At 43.2% G+C, this 25,929-nt stretch overlaps 1 protein-coding gene across 1 annotated transcript in view; it reads left to right on the top strand.

The window, feature by feature from the left end:
• GYPC (glycophorin C (Gerbich blood group)) overlaps positions 1–24,303 on the top strand; it is a 35,044-nt gene extending 10,741 nt beyond the window's left edge. Inside the window, exons 3-4 of the mRNA XM_044302655.1 lie at positions 21,343–21,387; positions 23,410–24,303. Coding sequence (XP_044158590.1) covers positions 21,343–21,387; positions 23,410–23,606 — 242 coding nt within the window. The 3' untranslated portion in view covers positions 23,607–24,303. The remainder of the gene's footprint in view (positions 1–21,342; positions 21,388–23,409) is intronic.
• Positions 24,304–25,929: the final 1,626 nt, after the last annotated feature.

Genomic DNA, 25,929 nt, shown 5'->3' on the forward strand with positions numbered 1-25,929 from the left:
TATCCGGCCCTGAGTTACTGGCGGAGGCCGCCTGCTCGCACGGGACGTTCCAGCAGCTGCTGCCGAGTCCTGACTGGTTAAATCATTCATAATTAACGCTGTTTACGATACGCTGTATTCCTGGAGACGCCCGCGGCCGTAACGAGCGCAGCGCAGAACAAATACCGAGCGGACGCGGCTTTCACTGAAAAACAGTCACCAATTTCATGGACCAAGAGTACAGAACGTTCTGGACAAAGAGGAAAATTGTCATTAAAGGGGTATTCCGGTAGGTGAAAGTTATCCCCTATCCACAGGGATAACTATTAGATTGGTGGGAGTCCTCCAGCTGGGACCACCACAGATTATGAGAATGGGGCCACGTAACCCCTGCAGCTCCTCTGGAGTACAGCGCTCGGCTACCACCGGAACTCCCATAGGAATGAATGTAGCGACCAGCTGCTCCGGTAATTTCAGGGGAGCAGTAGGGGGTCTGCAGGGGGTACAGGACCCCCATTCTCGTGATCGGAGGGGGGTTCCAGAGATAGGACCCCAACCTGAAAGTTATCCCCTATCCTAACTTTTAGCTACCAGAATACCCCATTTAACTCATAAAACTTGTACATAGGAGCAGTATTATAATAGTTATATTCTTGTACATAGGAAACAGTATTATAGTAGTTATATTCTTGTACATAGGAGCAGTATTATAGTAGTTATATTTTTGTACATAGGAGTAGTATTATAGTAGTTATATTCTTGGACATAGGAGCAGTATTATAGTAGTTATATTCTTGTACATAGGAGCAGTATTATAATAGTTATATTCTTGTACATAGGAGGCAGTATTATAGTAGTTATATTCTTGTACATAGGAGCAGTATTATAGTAGCTATATTCTTGTACATAGGAGGCAGTATTATAGTAGTTATATTCTTGTACATAGGAGGCAGTATTATAGTAGTTATATTTTTGTACATAGGAGCTAGTATTATAGTAGTTATATTCTTGTACATAGGTGCAGTATTATAGTAGTTATATTCTTGTACATAGGTGCAGTATTATAGTAGTTATATTCTTGTACATAGGAGCAGTATTATAGTAGTTATATTCTTGTACATAGGAGCTAGTATTATAGTAGTTATATTCTTGTACATAGGAGCAGTAATATAGTAGTTATATTCTTGTACATAGGAGGCAGTATTATAGTAGTTATATTCTTGTTCATAGGAGCAGTATTATAGTAGTTATATTCTTGTACATAGGTGCAGTATTATAGTAGTTATATTCTTGTACATAGGAGCAGTATTATAGTAGTTATATTCTTGTACATAGGTGCAGTATTATAGTAGTTATATTCTTGTACATAGGAGGCAGTATTATAGTAGTTATATTCTTGTTCATAGGAGCAGTATTATAGTAGTTATATTCTTGTACATAGGAGCAGTATTATAGTAGTTATATTCTTGTACATAGGAGCAGTATTATAGTAGTTATATTCTTGTACATAGGAGGCAGTATTATAGTAGTTATATTCTTGTACATAGGAGCAGTATTATAGTAGTTATATTCTTGTACATAGGAGGCAGTATTATAGTAGTTATATTCTTGTTCATAGGAGCAGTATTATAGTAGTTATATTCTTGTACATAGGTGCAGTATTATAGTAGTTATATTCTTGTACATAGGAGCAGTATTATAGTAGTTATATTCTTGTACATAGGAGCACTATTATAGTAGTTATATTCTTGTACATAGGAGCAGTATTATAGTAGTTATATTCTTGCACATAGGAGCAGTATTATAGTAGTTATATTATTGTACATAGAAGCAGTATTATAGTAGTTATATTCTTGTACATAGGAGGCAGTATTATAGTAGTTATATTCTTGTACATAGGAGCAGTATTATAGTAGTTATATTCTTGTACATAGGAGGCAGTATTATAGTAGTTATATTCTTGTACATAGGAGGCAGTATTATGGTAGTTATATTCTTGTACATAGGAGGCAGTATTGTAGTGGATATATTCTTGTACATAGGAGGCAGTATTATAGTAGTTATATTCTTGTACATAGGAGGCAGTATTATAGTAGTTATATTCTTGTACATAGGAGCAATATTATAGTGGATATAAAAAAGGAATATATTTATGGTATGGTGGCTCACTCCGCATACAGTTGTGGAAATGGGTGCTACTAAGTCTATTTATGACTCACCCAGTCATAGGTAGAATAATATATAGAAAAGTGTAGGAAGACTGAGCACTCACCAGCTAGACCAATTGGTCTAGCTGGTGAGTGCTCAGTCTTCCTACACTTTTCTATATATTATAGTGGATATGTTCTTGTACATAGGAGGCAGTATTATAGTAGTTATATTCTTGTACATAGGAGCAATATTATAGTAGTTATATTCTTGTACATAGGAGGCAGTATTATGGTAGTTATATTCTTGTACATAGGAGGCAGTATTATGGTAGTTATATTCTTGTACATAGGAGGCAGTATTATAGTAGTTATATTCTTGTGCATAGGAGGCAGTGTTATAGTAGTTATATTCTTTTACATAGGAGCAGTATTATAGTAGTTATATTCTTGTACATAGGAGGCAGTACTATAGTATTTATATTCTTGTACATAGGAGGCACTATTATAGTAGTTATATTTTTGTACATAAGAGCAGTATTATAGCAGTTATATTCTTGTACATAGGAGCAGTATTATAGCAGTTATATTCTTGTGCAGTATTATGAGAAAGTCTGGCATTTTTGGTGTCATTATAGGGACACAGAAGTAGTATATTCAGCTTATTGTAATGAGCTATTTAATGAGTTATATAATAATACCTCATTACCTCATAGTTAGGGCTCATTCCCAGGAACGTGTGTGCCCTGGGTCTGTATTGGAGCCCACAAACAGCTTCACTAGAATGGGTCAGGAATCCTCAAGATACGGAGCAGTGTTTTATATTTTTGCGATGCATACTGAGTCTTGCGGCTCAAGTGAATGAGTCAGCATCCTCAAATAGCGGGCACACGATGTCCGTGCATTGCGGACTACTATTTGCACAGGGCGCACAATCAAGCAGTTTTATTCGTCAGTTTCAGCACTGGGACAATTCTCATTAGAATCCTGGGGCTCCTCCGACCTGGTAAAGCTTCACCACCTGGTTTTATATCAATGTAACGTTTAATTTGTATTTTGTGTCTTATTGTTTTAAAATCTACCTGAAAGGTTCAGATTACTGGGATGCAGATGGCGATATCAAATCTCTTGGTGTTATCTGGTCATTTGTTGGATGCCGTCACGCGTTCCTGATAACCGCGGCCGACTTGGAAAGGATTCATTTTCCATTCTTTTGAACGCTTTGTGCTAAATGCATAAAACATCCCAGGGGTCTTTTTTTCCATTAGTTCATAAAATTAATAGTCTAAATTCAATTAAAGCTGGCTGAGACCTGGAGGGCACTGTGCCCAGAGGAGGAGGGCAAGGAACAGACAAGACAATATTATATCTCACCCCCGGCCTCCTTACAAGACGTTTTCCCCACTGATTTTCCAGCCCTTTCTTTCTAACCTTCTGCTTATTAACTGAGATTATAATGAAAAGAAAGAGTGAGTCTGTGAAGAAGACATCAGGAGAGAAGATAGAAGATATGAGGAGCCTAGAACCGCAATAAGAAGCAGCCTCTCCACCTCTATACCAGGCATCCTCAAACTGCAGCCCTCCAGCTGTTGCAAAACTACAACTCCCAGCATGCCCGAACAGCTTACAGCTATCACCCTACAGCAGGGCATTGTGGGAGTTGTAGTTTTACAACAGCTGGAGGGCCACAGTTTGAGGATGCCTGCTCTATATTATAGCTGCCCTGAGCTCACATCTTCCTTTTCTCATACACTGCATGATATTCTAATTGTTGGGGCAGAAGTTTGTGCTCCAGAGCTGCATTCTGTACACCACTCAGTGCCATTGAAAGCTATCTTTAGTCACTTAGCCACCTGGAATGTCTGCCAGCAACCTTCTCCCATGCCCAAAGCTTTTTGGGTCTACCTTGCTTCCATTATACATGGGGAGAAATCATTTTTGCACTTTTGTGATAGAAATGTTCAGAAGAGCCCAGAGCCACTATGGAAGCGATAAATGCGAACCCCTTCCCTTTGGAAATGTTTTCTTCTTATGCACGTACACCGATATGTATGGATTATGGAGATGTACATGTAGGATTATACTACGTTCATCGCTTAGCAGTTAAATCACCAGTTATTTTATGACTAGGGTCTCTTTAGTGGAGGTCAGAGACCGAAATCTCAGATGTTGGTTTGATCCCAAAAAACATAATACTGTCCCCGATCCGCTAATATGGCCGGTTCTAAACCAAGTGGTTTATGGTCCATTTTACAGGCCTGTTATAATGTCACTGTCTTTCGAGGATTTCTCGTTCTCAGCCTCTGTCCCCTGCTGCATCCTGAAACTGACATCTGTTCTATCACTGACGGGGTTAAGTTTAAAGTTTTAGCTTCCTTCCTCACGTAATGAGCTTTCTTTCCTAATGACATGGCTCCCTGCCATGGGTGTACAGTGCAGCAGAGGTATTAAGGACTCAGGCACATCTCTTATCTTTCTTGCTTGACTTTACTTCTAGCAGCTTCTGATAACTCCTGAGGAGTAGCTGAGCTGTTTATCAGCCCTGTGCAGGAGCCGAGGGGAGGCAGGAGATGGGGAAGCGAGGGTGGAAGGGAGGAGGAAGAAGACGGGGCATAGAGGAAGCATGCAGGGGAAGCAGAAAGATGAAGAAGCAAAGAGGAAACCCCTGAATAGACAGGAGGGGGGCACAAGATGTGAGGATGAAGGAGCAGAAGAGAGGAAGAAGAAGAAGAAGCAAAGAGGGAGCTAGAGAAGAGATTAGGACGGAGGAATGGGAGCAAAAGGGTGAAGAAGCAGAGAGGAAACACGAGTAGACAGGAGGTAGCAGAAGAATAGAGGCAGAAGAGATGGGGAAGCAAGGGTGGAAGGGAGGAGGAAGAAGAAGAGGCATAGAGGGAGCATGCAGGGGAAGCAGAAAGATGAAGAAGCAAAGAGGAAACCTGAATAGACAGGGGAGAGGGAGGCACAAGACGTGAGGATGAAAGAGCAGAAGAGAGGCAGAAGAAGACAAGAGAAAGCATGAAAATATAGGCAAAGGGATGAAGAAGCAGACTGGAAGCATGAGTATAGGGGAGGAAAGAGATAAGGGTTGGAAGCGGCAGAGAAGAATCATGAGTAGAGAGGAAGCAAGAAGACAGTGAAGGACAATGCAATAAGAAAGCAAAAGCAGAAGAGGGGAAGAAGAAGTAGAGGAGAAGCATGAGAAGATATAAGGAAAGTGGATAGGGAAGGCTCAATGTAATGGGAGGCAGCAGAAATAAGGAAACAATAGAGAAGGAAGCAAAGAGGAAGCATGTGTAGAGAGAAGGCAGGATTGAAGGCTTGAGATATGTGAATCGGGCCTTGAAGGGAAGAAATACAGGAGGTAGTATAGATAGGGAAACAAGTCTGTAGGGGTGGAGGAAGCATACAGAAAGCATGAGGTAGTAGCAGAGAAGAGGTGGGAGAGATGGGAAAGCAGAAGAGGAAGGGAGGTAGGTGACCCGGGAAAACAAACGTAGAGCAGAGGATGAAGCATAGAGGAAGCATGAATAGTGAGGAGGGAACAGAAGAGATGGGAAGCAAGTCTGAGGGGTATGAAGAAGCAGAGAGGAAGCCTGACTAGAAATAGGGCAGGAGTGTAGAAGAGGTAGGAGCAAAGGGAAGGCAGACCAGGAAAAGAGGAGAGGCAGAATGGAGGAAAGGAAGGAGCAGAGGAAACCAGAAGGGAAACAGTAGTGGAGAAATATAAAGGAGCAGGGATGCAGAGGTGGAGAGAAAGCAGAAGTGGGGGGGATTCAGAAGCAGATAGGGATGGATCAGAGTTAGGAGTGGAGAGGAAGCTTTATCTCTCTTACTGTGAGTTACTTTTGTTTGACTGTTCCCTTTTTCTTGTACTGGGGGGCGGCCGAAGATCTACAGCATTACAGTTTGTGCTTTCAGTCAGAAGTCCAGAATCCGTGTTTGGTTCAGGCAGAGCCTGACACTGACTCGGACACTCACTCAGCGCTGTGTATCCAATGTTTCCTTATTTGAGAGGCCCTATAACAAGCCAGAGTGGAGGGGAGACTGGAGAGGGTTGAGTAGTAGGAGAAGCCGAGGCGGAAATGTTCAGGTGAGGAGAGGGGACAGGAGTAAGAGGAATAAGGAAAGGAGGGAGGACAGGGTTAGAGAGAAGGTAAGAGCAGATGCAGGACAGGATGATGGTTAGTGTTGAGAGAATTAAATGGTGTCTAAAAAGAAAAAAAATTATACTTGTCTTATCCACTTCGCGGAGAGGCCGTCTGCTGCGTCTTGATTGAAGAAAACCTGCTAAAGGACCTGCGGCAAGAGTTAAGACATCACCACGTAACCACACTGGCCCCGCGCGCTGACATAGTCAGGGAGCGGACGGCCTCTCCGACATCAAGTGGATGAAGAATCTTTTATTTTTAACCCCAGATTAAGCCCCTAAGCACACAAATGTGAGTCTCAGATGCCGAAACCAGCACTGAACGTGGCATCTGAGTTAAATGATGGGGGCACCGCAATCGCTGTTCCACGTCATTGCTCTCCATACAACAAAAAGTGTTTGTGACTAAGGGTGCATGCGCTTTGCACATATAAAGCTCAAGACAGTACACCAAACTTCGCTGCGCATGTGCTCCATAATCCATGGTACATATTAGCTACCCATACACAGGGGAAGTTATTGGGCACTATACATGTATTTATGGCTGCCAGTAGGGGTGGATAAAGTGCATGATAGGCCCGGGGCTGTCTACCCAATTCGGGCCCCTGCATTTTAGTTTAGTTTCTTTTTGTATCAAGAGGCTGCAGTGCTTCGTGAGTGCAACAGTCTCTTCCTAGGCCATATGACATCTCAGACTGAAAAAAAATTACTAGTGTTGAGCGAGCATGCTCGAGTCAGTGTATTTAAATCTAACTTAGCCTCTATTTCTATTCATATATAGAAATAGAGTCCATATATGGAGTCAGTGCTTGGGGACACCCCAGTGTATTTAAATCTAATTTAGCCTCTATTTCATAAATGTTTCTGCCAGGATTCGAACTCATGACCTTTTGCATTAGAGGCAAGGCACTTAACCACTCAGCTATAATTGCTGCATAGCCAGTTACTTAAAAAAAAAAATATATATATTTACAGCTACCAAAGAGGGAAGGAGACTGACTTACTGGTCACTATATTTACAGCTACCAAAGAGGGAAGGAGACTTACTGAGGACTATGTTTACAGCTACCATAGAGGGAAGGAGACTGATTGGTGTTATGTGTTGCAGGGGGAGTGAAAGACATATAAATCGTATGCATTTTGGGAGCTTTTGGCAGAAAAAAGAGAAATACGCCATCTGACACTGCCCAAGGGCCATCCCACAATAGCACAGATTAGCAGTGGTGCTGGGTGGACATCAAGAAAACAGAAAGATGGAGATAAGTATAATTAGGTGTAAAAATTGGAATTCGGTTTCAGATAGTGGTCAAAAGCCTTTTGAGATTTTTTTAAAATTAATTTGATTCATAGGATAACTTGCATTATACAGATTCTCTGCTGATCACTAAGGACACTGTTACATTGGATACTATAATCTCCCCTTTGGCCTCTAGAGGCGCTGTTACAGTTGACGCTAGGGGTAAAGGTATCCTCTAAGAGTATGTTCTTTCACTGTTGTCCTGATCTTGGGGCCACAGTGATATTTATTGTAGTGTTTTATAGACTACAGTTGAGAGATAGATGAGGAATTTTTAGACATGGGGATCTGTGTGAAGAGCTCTTATACAGGCCATACCTCTATAATTGGGAGCAATCAAGGTGACCCCAAGGAATCCTCTCAGTGAGCAGAATCCCGTCCTATTTCCTGCGTACAGCGAGCAGACTCCGGCTGATGTGGACATTCCTCTTATTGCTAATGGACTGAGATGAAAGCTGCTGGGAGTTTATTTGCCTTGCAGCTGATTCACTCTGCTTGAAATGACTGTATGGTACGGGCTGTGCAGGGTACAATAGAATTCGGGGTGCATTATAACTATATAATATTCTGTGTATTGTAGCATAGAAATGATAGAGACGTGACCAGCGCATGACCGGGGTTCATATGACGTCTTCTTCCTTCTCATGGGAACACTGATGATTTGTTCTAACATCTCTCTCGATTTTTTGGCAGGAGATGGGGAAGCGAGGGTGGAAGGGAGGAGGAAGAAGACGGGGCATAGAGGAAGCATGCAGGGGAAGCAGAAAGATGAAGAAGCAAAGAGGAAACCCCTGAATAGACAGGAGGGGGGCACAAGATGTGAGGATGAAGGAGCAGAAGAGAGGAAGAAGAAGAAGAAGCAAAGAGGGAGCTAGAGAAGAGATTAGGACGGAGGAATGGGAGCAAAAGGGTGAAGAAGCAGAGAGGAAACACGAGTAGACAGGAGGTAGCAGAAGAATAGAGGCAGAAGAGATGGGGAAGCAAGGGTGGAAGGGAGGAGGAAGAAGAAGAGGCATAGAGGGAGCATGCAGGGGAAGCAGAAAGATGAAGAAGCAAAGAGGAAACCTGAATAGACAGGGGAGAGGGAGGCACAAGACGTGAGGATGAAAGAGCAGAAGAGAGGCAGAAGAAGACAAGAGAAAGCATGAAAATATAGGCAAAGGGATGAAGAAGCAGACTGGAAGCATGAGTATAGGGGAGGAAAGAGATAAGGGTTGGAAGCGGCAGAGAAGAATCATGAGTAGAGAGGAAGCAAGAAGACAGTGAAGGACAATGCAATAAGAAAGCAAAAGCAGAAGAGGGGAAGAAGAAGTAGAGGAGAAGCATGAGAAGATATAAGGAAAGTGGATAGGGAAGGCTCAATGTAATGGGAGGCAGCAGAAATAAGGAAACAATAGAGAAGGAAGCAAAGAGGAAGCATGTGTAGAGAGAAGGCAGGATTGAAGGCTTGAGATATGTGAATCGGGCCTTGAAGGGAAGAAATACAGGAGGTAGTATAGATAGGGAAACAAGTCTGTAGGGGTGGAGGAAGCATACAGAAAGCATGAGGTAGTAGCAGAGAAGAGGTGGGAGAGATGGGAAAGCAGAAGAGGAAGGGAGGTAGGTGACCCGGGAAAACAAACGTAGAGCAGAGGATGAAGCATAGAGGAAGCATGAATAGTGAGGAGGGAACAGAAGAGATGGGAAGCAAGTCTGAGGGGTATGAAGAAGCAGAGAGGAAGCCTGACTAGAAATAGGGCAGGAGTGTAGAAGAGGTAGGAGCAAAGGGAAGGCAGACCAGGAAAAGAGGAGAGGCAGAATGGAGGAAAGGAAGGAGCAGAGGAAACCAGAAGGGAAACAGTAGTGGAGAAATATAAAGGAGCAGGGATGCAGAGGTGGAGAGAAAGCAGAAGTGGGGGGGATTCAGAAGCAGATAGGGATGGATCAGAGTTAGGAGTGGAGAGGAAGCTTTATCTCTCTTACTGTGAGTTACTTTTGTTTGACTGTTCCCTTTTTCTTGTACTGGGGGGCGGCCGAAGATCTACAGCATTACAGTTTGTGCTTTCAGTCAGAAGTCCAGAATCCGTGTTTGGTTCAGGCAGAGCCTGACACTGACTCGGACACTCACTCAGCGCTGTGTATCCAATGTTTCCTTATTTGAGAGGCCCTATAACAAGCCAGAGTGGAGGGGAGACTGGAGAGGGTTGAGTAGTAGGAGAAGCCGAGGCGGAAATGTTCAGGTGAGGAGAGGGGACAGGAGTAAGAGGAATAAGGAAAGGAGGGAGGACAGGGTTAGAGAGAAGGTAAGAGCAGATGCAGGACAGGATGATGGTTAGTGTTGAGAGAATTAAATGGTGTCTAAAAAGAAAAAAAATTATACTTGTCTTATCCACTTCGCGGAGAGGCCGTCTGCTGCGTCTTGATTGAAGAAAACCTGCTAAAGGACCTGCGGCAAGAGTTAAGACATCACCACGTAACCACACTGGCCCCGCGCGCTGACATAGTCAGGGAGCGGACGGCCTCTCCGACATCAAGTGGATGAAGAATCTTTTATTTTTAACCCCAGATTAAGCCCCTAAGCACACAAATGTGAGTCTCAGATGCCGAAACCAGCACTGAACGTGGCATCTGAGTTAAATGATGGGGGCACCGCAATCGCTGTTCCACGTCATTGCTCTCCATACAACAAAAAGTGTTTGTGACTAAGGGTGCATGCGCTTTGCACATATAAAGCTCAAGACAGTACACCAAACTTCGCTGCGCATGTGCTCCATAATCCATGGTACATATTAGCTACCCATACACAGGGGAAGTTATTGGGCACTATACATGTATTTATGGCTGCCAGTAGGGGTGGATAAAGTGCATGATAGGCCCGGGGCTGTCTACCCAATTCGGGCCCCTGCATTTTAGTTTAGTTTCTTTTTGTATCAAGAGGCTGCAGTGCTTCGTGAGTGCAACAGTCTCTTCCTAGGCCATATGACATCTCAGACTGAAAAAAAATACCCCAAATTACTAGTGTTGAGCGAGCATGCTCGAGTCAGTGTATTTAAATCTAACTTAGCCTCTATTTCTATTCATATATAGAAATAGAGTCCATATATGGAGTCAGTGCTTGGGGACACCCCAGTGTATTTAAATCTAATTTAGCCTCTATTTCATAAAAGTTTCTGCCAGGATTCGAACTCATGACCTTTTGCATTAGAGGCAAGGCACTTAACCACTCAGCTATAATTGCTGCATAGCCAGTTACTTAAAAAAAAATATATATATATTTACAGCTACCAAAGAGGGAAGGAGACTGACTTACTGGTCACTATATTTACAGCTACCAAAGAGGGAAGGAGACTTACTGAGGACTATGTTTACAGCTACCATAGAGGGAAGGAGACTGATTGGTGTTATGTGTTGCAGGGGGAGTGAAAGACATATAAATCGTATGCATTTTGGGAGCTTTTGGCAGAAAAAAGAGAAATACGCCATCTGACACTGCCCAAGGGCCATCCCACAATAGCACAGATTAGCAGTGGTGCTGGGTGGACATCAAGAAAACAGAAAGATGGAGATAAGTATAATTAGGTGTAAAAATTGGAATTCGGTTTCAGATAGTGGTCAAAAGCCTTTTGAGATTTTTTTAAAATTAATTTGATTCATAGGATAACTTGCATTATACAGATTCTCTGCTGATCACTAAGGACACTGTTACATTGGATACTATAATCTCCCCTTTGGCCTCTAGAGGCGCTGTTACAGTTGACGCTAGGGGTAAAGGTATCCTCTAAGAGTATGTTCTTTCACTGTTGTCCTGATCTTGGGGGCCACAGTGATATTTATTGTAGTGTTTTATAGACTACAGTTGAGAGATAGATGAGGAATTTTTAGACATGGGGATCTGTGTGAAGAGCTCTTATACAGGCCATACCTCTATAATTGGGAGCAATCAAGGTGACCCCAAGGAATCCTCTCAGTGAGCAGAATCCCGTCCTATTTCCTGCGTACAGCGAGCAGACTCCGGCTGATGTGGACATTCCTCTTATTGCTAATGGACTGAGATGAAAGCTGCTGGGAGTTTATTTGCCTTGCAGCTGATTCACTCTGCTTGAAATGACTGTATGGTACGGGCTGTGCAGGGTACAATAGAATTCGGGGTGCATTATAACTATATAATATTCTGTGTATTGTAGCATAGAAATGATAGAGACGTGACCAGCGCATGACCGGGGTTCATATGACGTCTTCTTCCTTCTCATGGGAACACTGATGATTTGTTCTAACATCTCTCTCGATTTTTTGCTGCATTGTGTGAACCAGAAATCTAGTCTATATTACCGTAATATCCTGCCTGACACCCAGAAAAGAAATTAAAAGGCTCATCTAGACATCAGTAAATAACATGAAAAGTTCTGAAACATTTCTATAAAGTTGATTCAATGTTTCACCATTTCAAAATTATTGCTTGCTGTCAGTAATTGAAATGCTAAAGGGATTTTCTGGATGTCCAATATTTATGGCCTATCCTCAGAATATGTCATCAATATCTGATTGGTGGGAGTCCGACTACTGAAAAACACAATGCAACATCACCCAGCAAACATGCAATATATAAACTAATGCTATATTCACCATATAAAATGAATGACGTACTCAGCAAATACATTTTAATAAAATTTATTTGTGCCCAATAGTGTTGAGCGAGCATGCTTGGCCGAACACCATTTTTCGTCCCTCACTGTAATGCCGTAGCCATGTTGGTCACTGGCATTACGGTGATTGGCTGGCTGAAACGCGTCATCGGGTGCTATATAGCACCAGATGACACGTGGTTTGGCTCTCAGGGGAGAGCTGTGCTGAAGAAGGGACATAGTGTAGGGACAGGAATTGTTTTGTGTTGAAAGTCGTTAGAGACCCAAAAGTCCTGTTTCAAGGACTATTGTTTTGTCTGGCTGCAATATTGCGTGCAATTGTTTGGCCGCTGCTGACAGTGACACAACCTCTGCTACATCTGTTGTGTTACATTAGCGCATCCTAAATATCTGCGACATTCAGCACAATTGTTTGGCTGCTGATGCCAGCGACATTACCTGCGCTACATCTCCTGTATAACGTGTGCATATCCTAAATATATGTGACATTCAGTGTAATTTATTTGCGCATACACTTACAAAACCTGCACTACTGTACGTGTGACATTTAATATGCAGAAGGCGAACAGTAATGGACGGGGAAGTGGCCGTGCTGCTGATGGTGCACGCAGAGGCCGTGGCCCTGGGTGCGGTGAAACTGTGCCTGCTGCCAGAGCACAAGAAACACACTCATACACGATACCTAGCTTCATGTCCCAGTTTGCAGGGCGGCGCAGGACACCACTTTCGAAGTCAGACCAGTGCGACCAGGTGGTCGGTTGGATTGCAGCAGATAATGCTTCTAGTCGGTTAAGCACCACCCTGTCTTCCACAAAGTCCAGTCTCAGTAGCCAAGAGTCTGGTCAACAGAATCCTCACCCTGATCCTCCTTCCACCCACCATGGAGAGTTTTGGCAAACAAGTGATCCCACACTCGGATATTCCGAGGAGCTCTTTTCATCGTCATTCCTTAATTTGGGCCTCTCGTCAAGCCCGCTTGAAGAGGGACACGAGGAGATATTGTGCACTGATTCCCAAACTCTTGAGCATCCACAGTCAGAAGAAGATGACGGTGGGGAACAGCAATTAGTGTCTCAAGAGGTTGATGATGAGAATGGGACACAGTTGTCAATAAGTGAGGTTCTTGTTAGGTCAACAAGTCAGGAGGATGACCAGAGTGGAAGAGGAGGTGGTGGACGATGAAGTCACTGACCCAACCTGGAAAAGTGGCAAGCCGAACGAGGACAGCAGTACAGAGGGGGAGGGATCCGCAGCACCGCAACAGGCTGGAAGAGGCAGTGGGGTGGCAAAAGGGAGAAGGCGGGCCACACCAAACATGTCCGCAACTCTTCCATGGAGAACCCCCTTGCAGCAATCTCTTTTGCCAAGGGTTAGGTGTTCCGTAGTCTGGCGCTTTTTTGAGGAAAGTGCGGACGATAAAAGAATTGTCATTTGCAACCTGTGCCATACCAAAATGAGCAGGGGCGTGAACATTAGCAACCTCACCACCACCAGCATGATCCGCCAGATGGCATCAAAGCGCCCAAATAGGTCGGCCGAACACCTGGGTCCACAATCAGTGTCTGCGGGTCACACCACTGCCTCCTTTTCCCCTGTGTTACGTGCTGGCCAATCCCCTGTCCAAGATGCAGGCCCGGATGCCTCCCGCCCTGTACCTGGACATTCGCAAGCACCATCAGCGACCACATCCACTTCTGTGTCCCAGCGCAGTGTACAGATGTCCATACCCCAGACTTTTGAACGAAAGCGCAAATACCCAACCACCCACCCACAGGCCATAGCACTAAATGCGCACCTTTCCAAATTGCTGGCCCTGGAAATGTTGCCATTAAGGCTTGTGGACACTGAGGCTTTCTGCAGCCTGATGGTGGCGGCCGTCCCTTGTTACTCAGTCCCCAGCCACCGTTATTTTTCATGGTGTGCCTTCCCTGCCTTACACCAGCATGTGTCCCGTAACATCACCGTGCCCTGTCCAACGCAGTTATTAGGAAGGTCTACTTAACCACGGACACATGGACAAGTGCTTTTGGCCAGGGACGCTACATTTCCCTGACGGCACACTGGGTGAACGTTGTGAAGGCCGGGAACGAGTCGTACCCTGGGATGGCACAGGTGCTACCGACGCCAAGGATTGTGGGCCCTACTTCCAACAGGATTTCCGCCACCACCTACGTTAGTGGCTCCAACCCCCCTTCTCCTCCTCCACTTCCACCTCGAAATTCTTATCTTGCAGCACCAGTCAGCCATCAGTCGGCAGCTGGAAGCAGTGTAGCACTGCAGTGGGGAAGCGGCAACAGGCCGAGCTGAAACTGATCTGCTTAGGTGACAAACAGCACACCGCTGCAGAGCTGTGACAGGTGATAAGGGATCAGACTGAGTTGTGGCTCTCGCCACTCAACCTACAACCAGGCGTGGGATAATGGCCGTGACTTGGTGGCGGCTTTGGAGCTCGGCAAGCTCACAGACATCCCATGCCTAGCCCACGTCTTAAACTTAGTGGTTCAGCGGATTCTCAAAACCTACCCTAATTTGCCTGAGCTGCTAGTGAAGGTGTGCCGCATGTGTGCCCATTTCCACAAGTCATCAACAGCTTCAGCCGGTCTGGCAACGCTGCAGCAGCGCTTACAATTGCCAGCTCACAGACTGTTGTGCGACATGAGCGCGATCTGGAACTCGACGTTCCACATGTTGGCCAGGCTTTGTGAGCAGCAGAGGGCAGTAGTGGAATACCAGCTGCAACATGGTCGTCGCCTTTCCAGTCAGCTTCCGCTCTTCACAAGCGAGGAGTGGGCATGGATGTCTGACCTCTGTGAGGTTTTACGCAACTTTGAGGAATTAACAGATGGTCAGCCGCGATAACGCTATTATCAGTGTAACCATCCCACTTCTGTGTCTACTCAAACGCTCGCTGCTCACAATGAAGGAGGACGCTTTGCATGTGGAAGAGGTGGAAATGGGGGAAGACAGTGCACAGGGTGATAGCCAGTCCACCCTCAGTTCGTCTTCGCAGCGTGAATTGGATGATGATGATGATAAGGAGCAGGAGACAGTTGACACCGCTACAGAGGGTAGTACCCATGGAAGTTCCATCTGTTCAGCGTGGATGGGCCGAAGAGGAGGAAGAGTATGAGGAGATTGAGAGTCATCCTCCTGATGAGAACAGTGAAGTCTTGTCTGTTGAGACTGTAGCACACATGGGTGACTTCATATTAGGCTGCCTTTCCCGTGACCCTCGTGTTATATGAATTTTGGCCAACACAGATTATTAGTTGTTCACCCTTCTCGACCCCTGCTACAAAGAGAACGTCTCATCTCTCATTCCTGTGGTGGAGAGGACGAGCAAAATGGTGCCAGAAGATCCTTGTGGAAAAATTGCTCCAAAAATTTCCAGCTGACAACGCTGGCGGCAGAGTATGTAGTTCCTTGGGCAACTGAGGAGGAGAGACAAGGGGAACACACAGCAGTTCCAACAGAGGCAGGGCAACACTCTCCAAAGCCTGGGACAGTTCCATGACACCCGCCAGCACCCTCACACTAATGTGCGGTCTAGTGTCACAAGGACGGAAAAGTTTTGGAAGATGGTGAAGGAGTACGTAGCAGACCGTGTCAGCGTCCTCAATGATCCCTCTGTGCCTTACAACTACTGGGTGTCCAAGCTGGACAAGTGGCACAAACTGGCGCTTTACGCCTTGGAGGTGCTGGCCTCCCCTGCCGCCAGTGTTTTGTCAGAGCGGGTATTTAGTGCTGCTGGGGGCATAATAACTGATAAGCGCATCCACCTGTCAACTGAAAATGCTGACCGGTTGACTCTTATCAAAATGAACAAGGCCTGGATCGCCCCTGACTTCTCTACACCACCAGAGGAAGCAGCTGAACATAAAGTCACTCTAAATGTGGCTTTTATGGTGAATTGAATACACTGTATTCCCATGCACCCCTTCCACCACAAACAAGGGTATATGGTTCAATCTCCCTTTTCTCATCTTCCTCCTCCATCATATCAACATGCTTATTAGGCTGCCCTTGCTCTTAATGTTTTTGAGGGTCACCAGCAGGACACCAATCAAAATTTTTCAAGGGTGTGTATGATGCCCTCCTTTATGTGTAATAAAGGGTGTATTGGAGTGCCGGTTCCTTGTAATTTTTGGCAGCCCTTTCACTTAGTGCATAGGCTTTATGAGTGTAGAAGTCCCACTACCTGAACTATTGTACCACAATGTGAATGAGGCCCTCCTTTATGGGATATACAGGTTGTATCGGGGTGCCTCTTCCGTGTAATTCAGTGCAGGGGGGGCCTGGTTTAATGCTAGGGTTCTCCCATTGATGCCTATGTACAAGAATATAACTACTATAATACTGCTCCTATGTACAAGAATATAACTACTATAATACTGCTCCTATGTACAAGAATATAACTACTATAATACTGCCTCCTATGTACAAGAATATAACTACTATAATACTGCTCCTATGTACAAGAATATAACTACTATAATACTGTTCCTATGTACAAGAATATAACTACTATAATACTGCTTCTATGTACAAGAATATAACTACTATAATACTGGTACTATATACAAGAATATAACTACTATAATACTGCTCCTATATACAAGAATATTATGTTAGTTAAAAGGGTTTTCCAACATTTTACAACTGATGACCTATCCTAAGGATAGGCCATCAGTATTTGATCAGTGGGGGTCCAACACCCGAGACCTCCACTGATCAACAGTTTGAGAAGACACTGCGCTCCTGTGAGCACCGCTGCCTTTTTCCGGCTTACCAAGCACAGCGCCGTACATTTCATAGTGGTTAAGCTTGGTATTGTGCTCAGCCTTATTCACTTCTATGGGGCTGATGTGCACGTGTCGTCACTGGCCTAGGGAAGGCTGTGAGAACGCTGTGGCGCTCACAGCAATGTCAGTGCCTTCTCAAAAAGCTGATCGTGGGGATCTCAGGTGTCAGACCCCCACCGATCAGATACTGATGACTTACCCAAAGGATAGCAGGTAAATCTCAAAAAAAAAAACTTTAAGAATTTACTTGAAGGACAATTACATTGGGTGAGGATTCTTTCACATCAGGTTATGTGGATACACTTGGATATTCTTATATCTGTACATTGCAATTACTTTTGGAGGATGAGGATTTTACATTAATGACTTGTAGAGACTTGACTATAAATATAATGTTATGATTTGAATGTTCAATATTTTACATTTGGGACAGAATTTGATTCCTTTTATGTAAATAAAGCTTTAAACAAGGAAACTAATAAAGTGTAATCACAATGAAAATGTATTATTGGAAGTAGATGATCACTTTCCTCCAGAGTGACAGTATTTTGCTAAAACCATCTGTAGCACGAAGGTTCACGCTGCCCGCGCCACCACCTGCTGCCAATCACTTGTCACCCACGGCGCAGTCAGAGCCAAGAGACGAGTTATTTATCTCGCAGCTATTTTTGGCACCTTGAAAAATACCATTTTGTCATGTTTTTGGCATGAGGCTTTTTTTGGCAGTCCCCGACTCGCTTCTGTCTTCCAGCTTCTTGTGACACTGAGAGCAGATTCTTCTTATTAATCATTGAGACCCTCAGATACTCATAAAATTAAACCATTAAAATTATATCTTTTTATTTTTTTTAATACATTCCACAACCGCCATCAATACTTTACATTACATGGAATTAATGCTTTACTAGCAATTTCTAAGACGAGAAGATAGATTTATTTAAACTTATTCGTGGTTCCCAGTGAATCGGAAGAATTCACATTTGAGAGAAGATTCACTTATCTCTCTTGCTTATTCTGGAGATCTTATAGTAATTGCTGGCCTGAGGCGGAGCGCCTCCTATAACCATAGCTGATGCTTCTGCTGTGTTTTACTTTTCTGCGTAATATAATATCAGGCACGCTGGGGCAGATTTACTAAGATGGACATTAAGCTTTGCAGGAGTAAAATGCGCCAAATTTGATAAGAGGCCTTTTCATAAAATTGGTGCATCTTCTGTTAGTTCATGTACTAGAAAACTAAATTTGGATTTGAGGTGGTATAGATTTCAGCTATAATATACACCAGTTACTTGTGTAAATGATAGGAAATCTACCATAATGGACCCTGGCTCTACCTCTAAGCCCTACCTACTTTTATTTTAAAAATTTTCAAAAGTGTAAAAAGTCACAAAAATAAAATGCTATTTTGACATGCACCACAATTTGTTGCAACTTTTTTTGTCATAAATTTGCCATATATCTTTTGATAAATCTTCCCTGATAATACGTTGCTGCAAAACCAAATTTCAGAAATGCACTGGGTGACAACTAAATGTTAGTGCAGCGTATTCTGCTGTTGCCCCTGAATCTCCTCTAGGCCGCTTTCTGTAAGGTATAAAGGATATATTTTCTGCTTCTTGCAGTGGACCGTAGTTTGCACATTGCCTGCGACATGCTGCATGGCCGAATATTGCGTGTGCTCGAGAGCGATGCTCGAGTCAGTGTATTTAAATCTAATTTAGCCTCTATTTCTGAAAAGTTTCTGGTGGGATTCGTACTCACAACCTTCTACATTACAGCCAAGAATGTTAACCACTACACTATAGAGCTGCATGGCCAGTTGCTTAAAAAAAAATATGAGAGACTTCTGTTGTATAGGAATACTGACTAGTAGTAAATATTCCTATACAGCAGAAGTCTCATATATATTTTTTTTAAATAACTGGCCGTCCAGCTCTATAGTGTAGTGGTTAACATTCTTGGCTGTAACCCAGTGTATTTAAATCTAATTTAGCCTCAATTTCTGAAAATTTTCTGGTGGGATTCGAACTCACAACCTTCTACAGGTTGTGAGTTCGAATCCCACCAGACACTTTTCAGAAATTGAGGCTAAATTAGATTTAAATACACGGGGTTTCCCAAAGCACTGACTCCATATATGGACATAGCTATATATGGAGTAAGAACAGGGACTCCTAAGCAGAACTAGAGTACCGACACCCTCCCCTCTTCAGAGCGGGGGGTGCCTGGTTTATTGCTCGAGTTCTCCCATTGACTTCCATTGTGCTCTGTAGAGCACCTGAGCATCATGAAGTGTTCTACTTGAGCACACAAGCACTTTGGTGCTCGATCAACACTACTTTGCTTTCAACTTACAATTTGGAATGATCTACAATACATATCTTACTCTTCTGATGCATAGGAACGAGTAACACCTCTCCATGTGATATCTGTGCAAGGTAACATGGCAGTTACTGCGACTGTGATTTCTCCAGATTTCATGCAGATTCCCATTTGCAAGAGAAATGGAATATCCCGATAACCTTATAGGTATGCAGAATCCAGGAGGTAGAAAATCAGAACAATGGCCATAAAACAGCTACCGTATTTTTCGCCGTATAAGACGCACTTTCCCCCCCCCAAAAGTGGGGGGAAAATAGCAGTGCGTCTTATACGGCGAATGCTGCCAATTTTGCTGTATTTTCAATGATACACCCACCGCGATGCCGCGCGGCGGGTGTATCAGCTGTGAGGGAGGAGGGGCTGGGGGCCGGCATCTGGTTTTATAATGACAGCGGGGCCTGTGCAGTGACTGTATTCTACTACACGGGCCCCGCTCACTATATAATCGTATCTCTAATAGTAAATTCTTATGTTCATAATCACATAATGAGCGCAGTGTATTACTTACAACTACAAGCGCTCGCCGAGAGGAGGGAGGAGGCAAAAGGCAGGCCGGGAGGACAGGCGCTGGCAGTGTGAGTCATACGTCACGCGCCTGCGCCGCCCACTTTATGAATGAAGCAGGCGGCGTGGGCGCATGACGTATGACTCACACTGCCAGCGCCTGTCCTCCCGGCCTGCCTTCTCCTTCCTCCCTCCTCTCGGCGAGCGCTTGTAGTTGTAAGTACCGGTAATATACAGCGCTCATTATGCGATTATGAACATGACAATTTACTATTAGAGATACGATTATACAGTGAGTGGGGCCCGTGTAGTAGAATACAGTCACTGCACGGGCCCTGCTGTCATTATAAAACCAGATGCCGGCCCCCAGCCCTGTATTGAGGGTCATTCACTACAGGGACACTTATGGAGGGGATCTGTGGATGACACATAGCATAAGATGCTATATATGTGTCATCCACAGATCCCCCCCATAACTGTCATACACAGATCCTCATAACAGTGCCATCCAGAGAGCCCAATAAGTGTCACCACAGATCCCCCATAAGTGTCACCCACAGGTCCCCCATAAGTGTCACCCACAGATCCCCCAATAACAGTGCATCACCCACAGATCCCCCATAAGTGTCACCCACAGATCCCCCATAACAGTGCGTCACCCACAGATCCCCCATAACAGTGCGTCACCCACAGATCCCCCATAACAGTGCGTCACCCACAGATCCCCCATAAGTGTCACCCACAGATCCCCCATAAGTGTCACCCACAGATCCCCCATAACAGTGCATCACCCACAGATCCCCCATAACAGTGCATCACCCACAGATCCCCCATAACAGTGCATCACCCACAGATTCCCCATAACAGTGCCATCCACAGAACACAATTAGTTCAAAACCCACCAAAAGCACACCTTTTGGTTCAAACATTTTTTTTTCTTATTTTCCTCCTCAAAAACCTAGGTGCGTCTTATAGGCCGGTGCGTCTTATACGGCGAAAAATACGGTACTTCTCTTTTACTGATCATATTTTATACTTATTGTCGCAGCCAGAGCAGCATTCATAATTCTGACATTTCCTGGAGTAGGTAGTCTGCATGCCTTTTCATCTTCTGGAGCATCATCTCTGTATGTTGGTGCATTATGGGAGGGTTCACATTATATAATGTACAACAGCTGGAAGTCCTGGAAATGGATCACCCACAATGCACTGCACAAGTCATCCTAGATGAGAACTGTCTCTGCTCCTGGGAATGACTGTGCAGCAGCTTATTAGTCATTTGTATTTGTCTTTTAGGTATTTGTTATTTCTTTGTAGATGAAAAATGTATGTGTGTGTGTATATATATATATATATATATATATAACTACCCCCCCCCCCCTCCACCCCACGAGCACTGATATCTACCAGGAAGACGGCACAGTAAATAACCTTCTTCTCCATTCTAATGTGTTCACAGCTCCAGGAACCACCATCAGCGGAACAGATGCCGCCATCATTGGGGGTAAGACAGACGCCACTCATCTAATAGCTGCAGCATGGCGGGTGTAACCCGGGTGTAACCACCACCCGATGCAGGAGTCCAATTACACAGATCAGAGGTCATATATTCCAGGAACGTATGAGGAAAAAAAAAGTTTTCTGATTTTTCAGAAATTGCATAAGATGAACTCTTGCTAAATGTACAGCTGGCGATATATGGGACATTTCATCCCGGTCTCACCAACTTGCTGATACTTTTTACTATTAAAGGGCATCTGTCAGCAGTTTTGTCCCTATGACACCGGCTAACCTGTTCCATGTGAATTTGGCAGCTGAAGGCATCTGTGTTGATCCCGTCATCGGATGTGCCCGCATGGCTGAGAAAAATGAAGTTTAAATATATGCAAATGAGCTTCAAGGAGCAACCATTACATCGAGAGGCTCAGCTCTCTCTGCAACTGCTGCGCCCTCTGTACTGTGATTGACATGACCAGGCAGGAACAGGAACAACATAATGCCCATCCCTGTGAATCAAACTAGAGAGGGCGCAGCAGGTTGCAGAGAGAGCTGAGCATCTCGGTGTAATGGTAACGCCCTTGTTGCTCCTAGAGGCTCATTTGCATATAATAAAACATCATATTTCTCAGCAATGCCGGCACATATGAACATGGGACCAACACAGATGCCTTCAGGGGCCAAGTGCACATGTAACAGGTCAGACAGTGTCATAGGGACACAGCTCAAAAAATTACAACATTACAACCTCTTGAAATCAAATAAGTAGAAATCTAAAAAATGTTATATATTTTTTTATTATACTGCCATTCTTGTGCTGCCAGTAACCAGGGTCCTTCACCTGAAGAGGCTGACAGATTGAATGCTGGGCACAGTGTCAAGACGCTGGTAGTTACTGGCCTCCTGCTCCTGCCAGTCTGGTCCAGTAGCCTAGGACAGTGGTTTAATATGCGGGTGACAAGCTTAGTGGAAGTCCATCACCCCTCACCCTGGTGCTGCTGGGTTTATTATGTTTTGAACCAGTGTCACATTGTATCCCAAAAATGTATCATGCGTTATATTATATATACGTAATGGGATACAAAATATTCATCCTCGTCCAGGATTTTATATTACACTGCATTACATTATGAGGTCAATTTGTGCCCTACTACAGGCTATGTAATACATTAGATTCTACAATCTATTCTAATTCTATTGTACTATACGTAATGTAACACTATATCACATTACATTCTATTTTATTACAGTCTAACGTTACATTTATTATTTATTAAATTAAAAAACATTACTTTGCATCTTAAGTAGTATTTTTAAATCTTACATCATTCTATATTATGTTACATTTCATTTAAAGTAAAATATAGATTCTATTATAATACTTTAAATTATTCTGTTACATTGTTACTATAGTTTATATTATTTTCTATTACAGTGCATTAAAATGACATAGTATTCTATATTACAGTATATTGTATATTGTTATGGGATTCTATTAGGTCAAATGATATTGCATTGTAGTTGTAAACATTAAATTATACTGCAGCTTATTACATTTTGTGTATTAAGACTACAGTGTGTTACATTAAAGTAATTTACCGTATATGATGTCATGTTATATATTATCACCTCACATTATATAATATTACATTGCTGATGTTACATTATATTAAATTATAAAGTCCTTATATTGTATATTAAGATATCTCATTTTGCTATTTTAGATATTACATTAGATTATGATACATTGTTACAGTATATTATATCAGCATCACTGCACCTGGAAATTGATTTGCACCAGAATTTATGGTGCACACTTGCTGTTCCACAGATATGAAGTTCAGGCACCACAAAAATGGCGCAGGCACAATACCCTGCTGTAGAATAAACCTGTCTTAACATATCTGCCACATTGTATTTTTTACCTTATATAATTGTTACATTTTGATATAGTATATTACGTTATTTAGTATTTTTAATGTTTGTCTTGTATTTTATACTTTTGTCAACTTGGATATTGTCTTTCTAGGGACTGTGGCTGCTGTGGTCGTGGTGGTTATTATTCTATTCATAATCTTTCTCCAGTACCTGTACCGACACAAGGGCACGTACCACACCAACGAGGACAAAGGCTCGGAATTTGCAGAACACTCTGAAGTTGCTCTGAAAAGTGACCCATCCTTGCAGGAGGCAGTAGAGGAGTCAAAAAAGGAATATTTTATCTGACCGCCAGGGTCATTGTGCCGCTTCACTAACAACGGCCTTTAAAGGGTGTTTACACTGCGGCGCTGTGTAACGAGGGCGCCATTCTTGAGATATATGTACAAACTGATACTTTATGTCTCAGGGGGATCATTACTGATGCTATGGATTATGTACTGGAAAATCTGTTCTCGACACTTGGATCATCCATCTACAAGGCTCAGTGGCCATGGAGGTGTTCACCATGGAGATTTTGGGTACAAGGTCCAGGAAATTAATGAAGCGTTACCACTCAGGACCTGCTCTTAATGGCCACATTCAAAGCTGCATCAATTCCACTTGTTAATAGAGAAAAATATAGAAACATCATCATTACACCTGGAACCTGCACTGACACGTCTTCATGAGATCTCCTGCTGCATGTTGTCACAGATACGTCTATGATGGTGCAGAACAGAAGACAGAAACATGGGGACACCATAGGGAATAGCTGCTTTTGTTGTGTTTTTTAACAAATATCACTAATGTGTCTGCTAACCTTTTAATTTGTTTATAGATATAGAATTCATCTACATAATCAGTTCAGCCACTTTCTAAACATCCTGTATTATACTCCAGAGCTGCACTCACAATTCTGCTAATGGAGTCACTGTGTACATACATTACATTACTTATCCTGTACTGATCCAGAGTTACATCCTGTATTATACTCCAGAGCTGCACTCACAATTCTGCTGGTGCAGTCACTGTGTACATACATTACTTATCCTGTACTGATCCTGAGTTACATCCAGTATTATACTCCAGAGCTGTACTCACTATTCTGCTGGTGCAGTCACTGTGTAAATACATTACATTACTTATCCTGTACTGATCCTGAGTTACATCCTGTATTATACTCCAGAGCTGCACTCACTATTCTGCTGGTGCAGTCACTGTGTACATACATTACATTACTTATCCTGTACTGATCCTGAGTTACATCCTGTATTATACTCCAGAGCTGCACTCACTATTCTGCTGGTGCAGTCACTGTGTACATACATTACATTACTTATCCTGTACTGATCCTGAGTTACATCCTGTATTATACTCCAGAGCTGCACTCACTATTCTGCTGGAGGAATCACTGTGTAAATACATTACATTACTTATCCTGTACTGATCCTGAGTTACATCCTGTTTTAAACTCCAGAGCTGCACTCACCATTCTGCTGGTGCAGAATAAGTAATGTATGTACACAGTGACTGCACCAGCAGAATAGTGAGTGCAGCTCTGGAGTATAATACAGGATGTAACTCAGGATCAGTACAGGATAAGTAATGTATGTACACAGTGACTGCACCAGCAGAATAGTGAGTGCAGCTCTGGGGTATAATACAGGATGTAACTCAGGATCAGTACAGGATAAGTAATGTAATGTATGTACACAGTGACTGCACCAGCAGAATAGTGAGTACAGCTCTGGAGTATAATCCAGGATGTAACTCAGGATCAGTACAGAATAAGTAATGTATGTACACAGTGACTGCACCAGCAGAATAGTGAGTGCAGCTCTGGAGTATAATACAGGATGTAACTCAGGATCAGTACAGGATAAGTAATGTATGTACACAGTGACTGCACCAGCAGAATAGTGAGTGCAGCTCTGGAGTATAATACAGGATGTAACTCAGGATGCCTTTTAACACGCTATACAACTACTGACATTACAGGGCAGACACAAATATATAAGTCTGGTCTACGTATAATCCATTCCAGATGTTGGTTTGTTTTAAAAGATAGGATTAACTCTATATGGGTTAATGCAAATTTTACATTTTACACTTTTTATGTTATGGCATAGCTCTGAATTTACAGTACTTTACGTATTACATTGGAAATCACTAGCAAACTTGCTATGTTAGGGAAGTGCAATAAGAGCAGTTTCCCAATATATTATTATCAAGGCTGCAGGTGGAATTGTCAGGTGCCATGTTCATTGTATTGTAGTGAAACAAGAGATTCCTGAAATAACTGTTCTGAGATTAAGATGGCTAATGGTTTTATTGAGGAAATTGACATTTAGTAATTGTTAGTTTAGCAAATCTTATAACCATTTCAAAGGAATGCAAATGAAAGCCCGATCTTAAAGCAGACAGTGTCGTCCTAACGGAGCGTCTGCAGGGAGCCAAGAATCCCTGAGGATGCAGTGAGGTTGGGAGAAATGCAGACATTCGCCTCATTGGGTAAGCGGCCGACGGGAGGACAACAGGACAATCAGATTCCTTGTTTCAGAAAGTAAAATTTTTTCAGATTATCTAATGTAAGTAATTCCTCTAACTCTAATATATTAAGGAATTGCCT

This window comes from Bufo gargarizans, chromosome 8 (genome assembly GCF_014858855.1).
Source record: "Bufo gargarizans isolate SCDJY-AF-19 chromosome 8, ASM1485885v1, whole genome shotgun sequence".
NCBI lineage: Eukaryota > Metazoa > Chordata > Amphibia > Anura > Bufonidae > Bufo > Bufo gargarizans.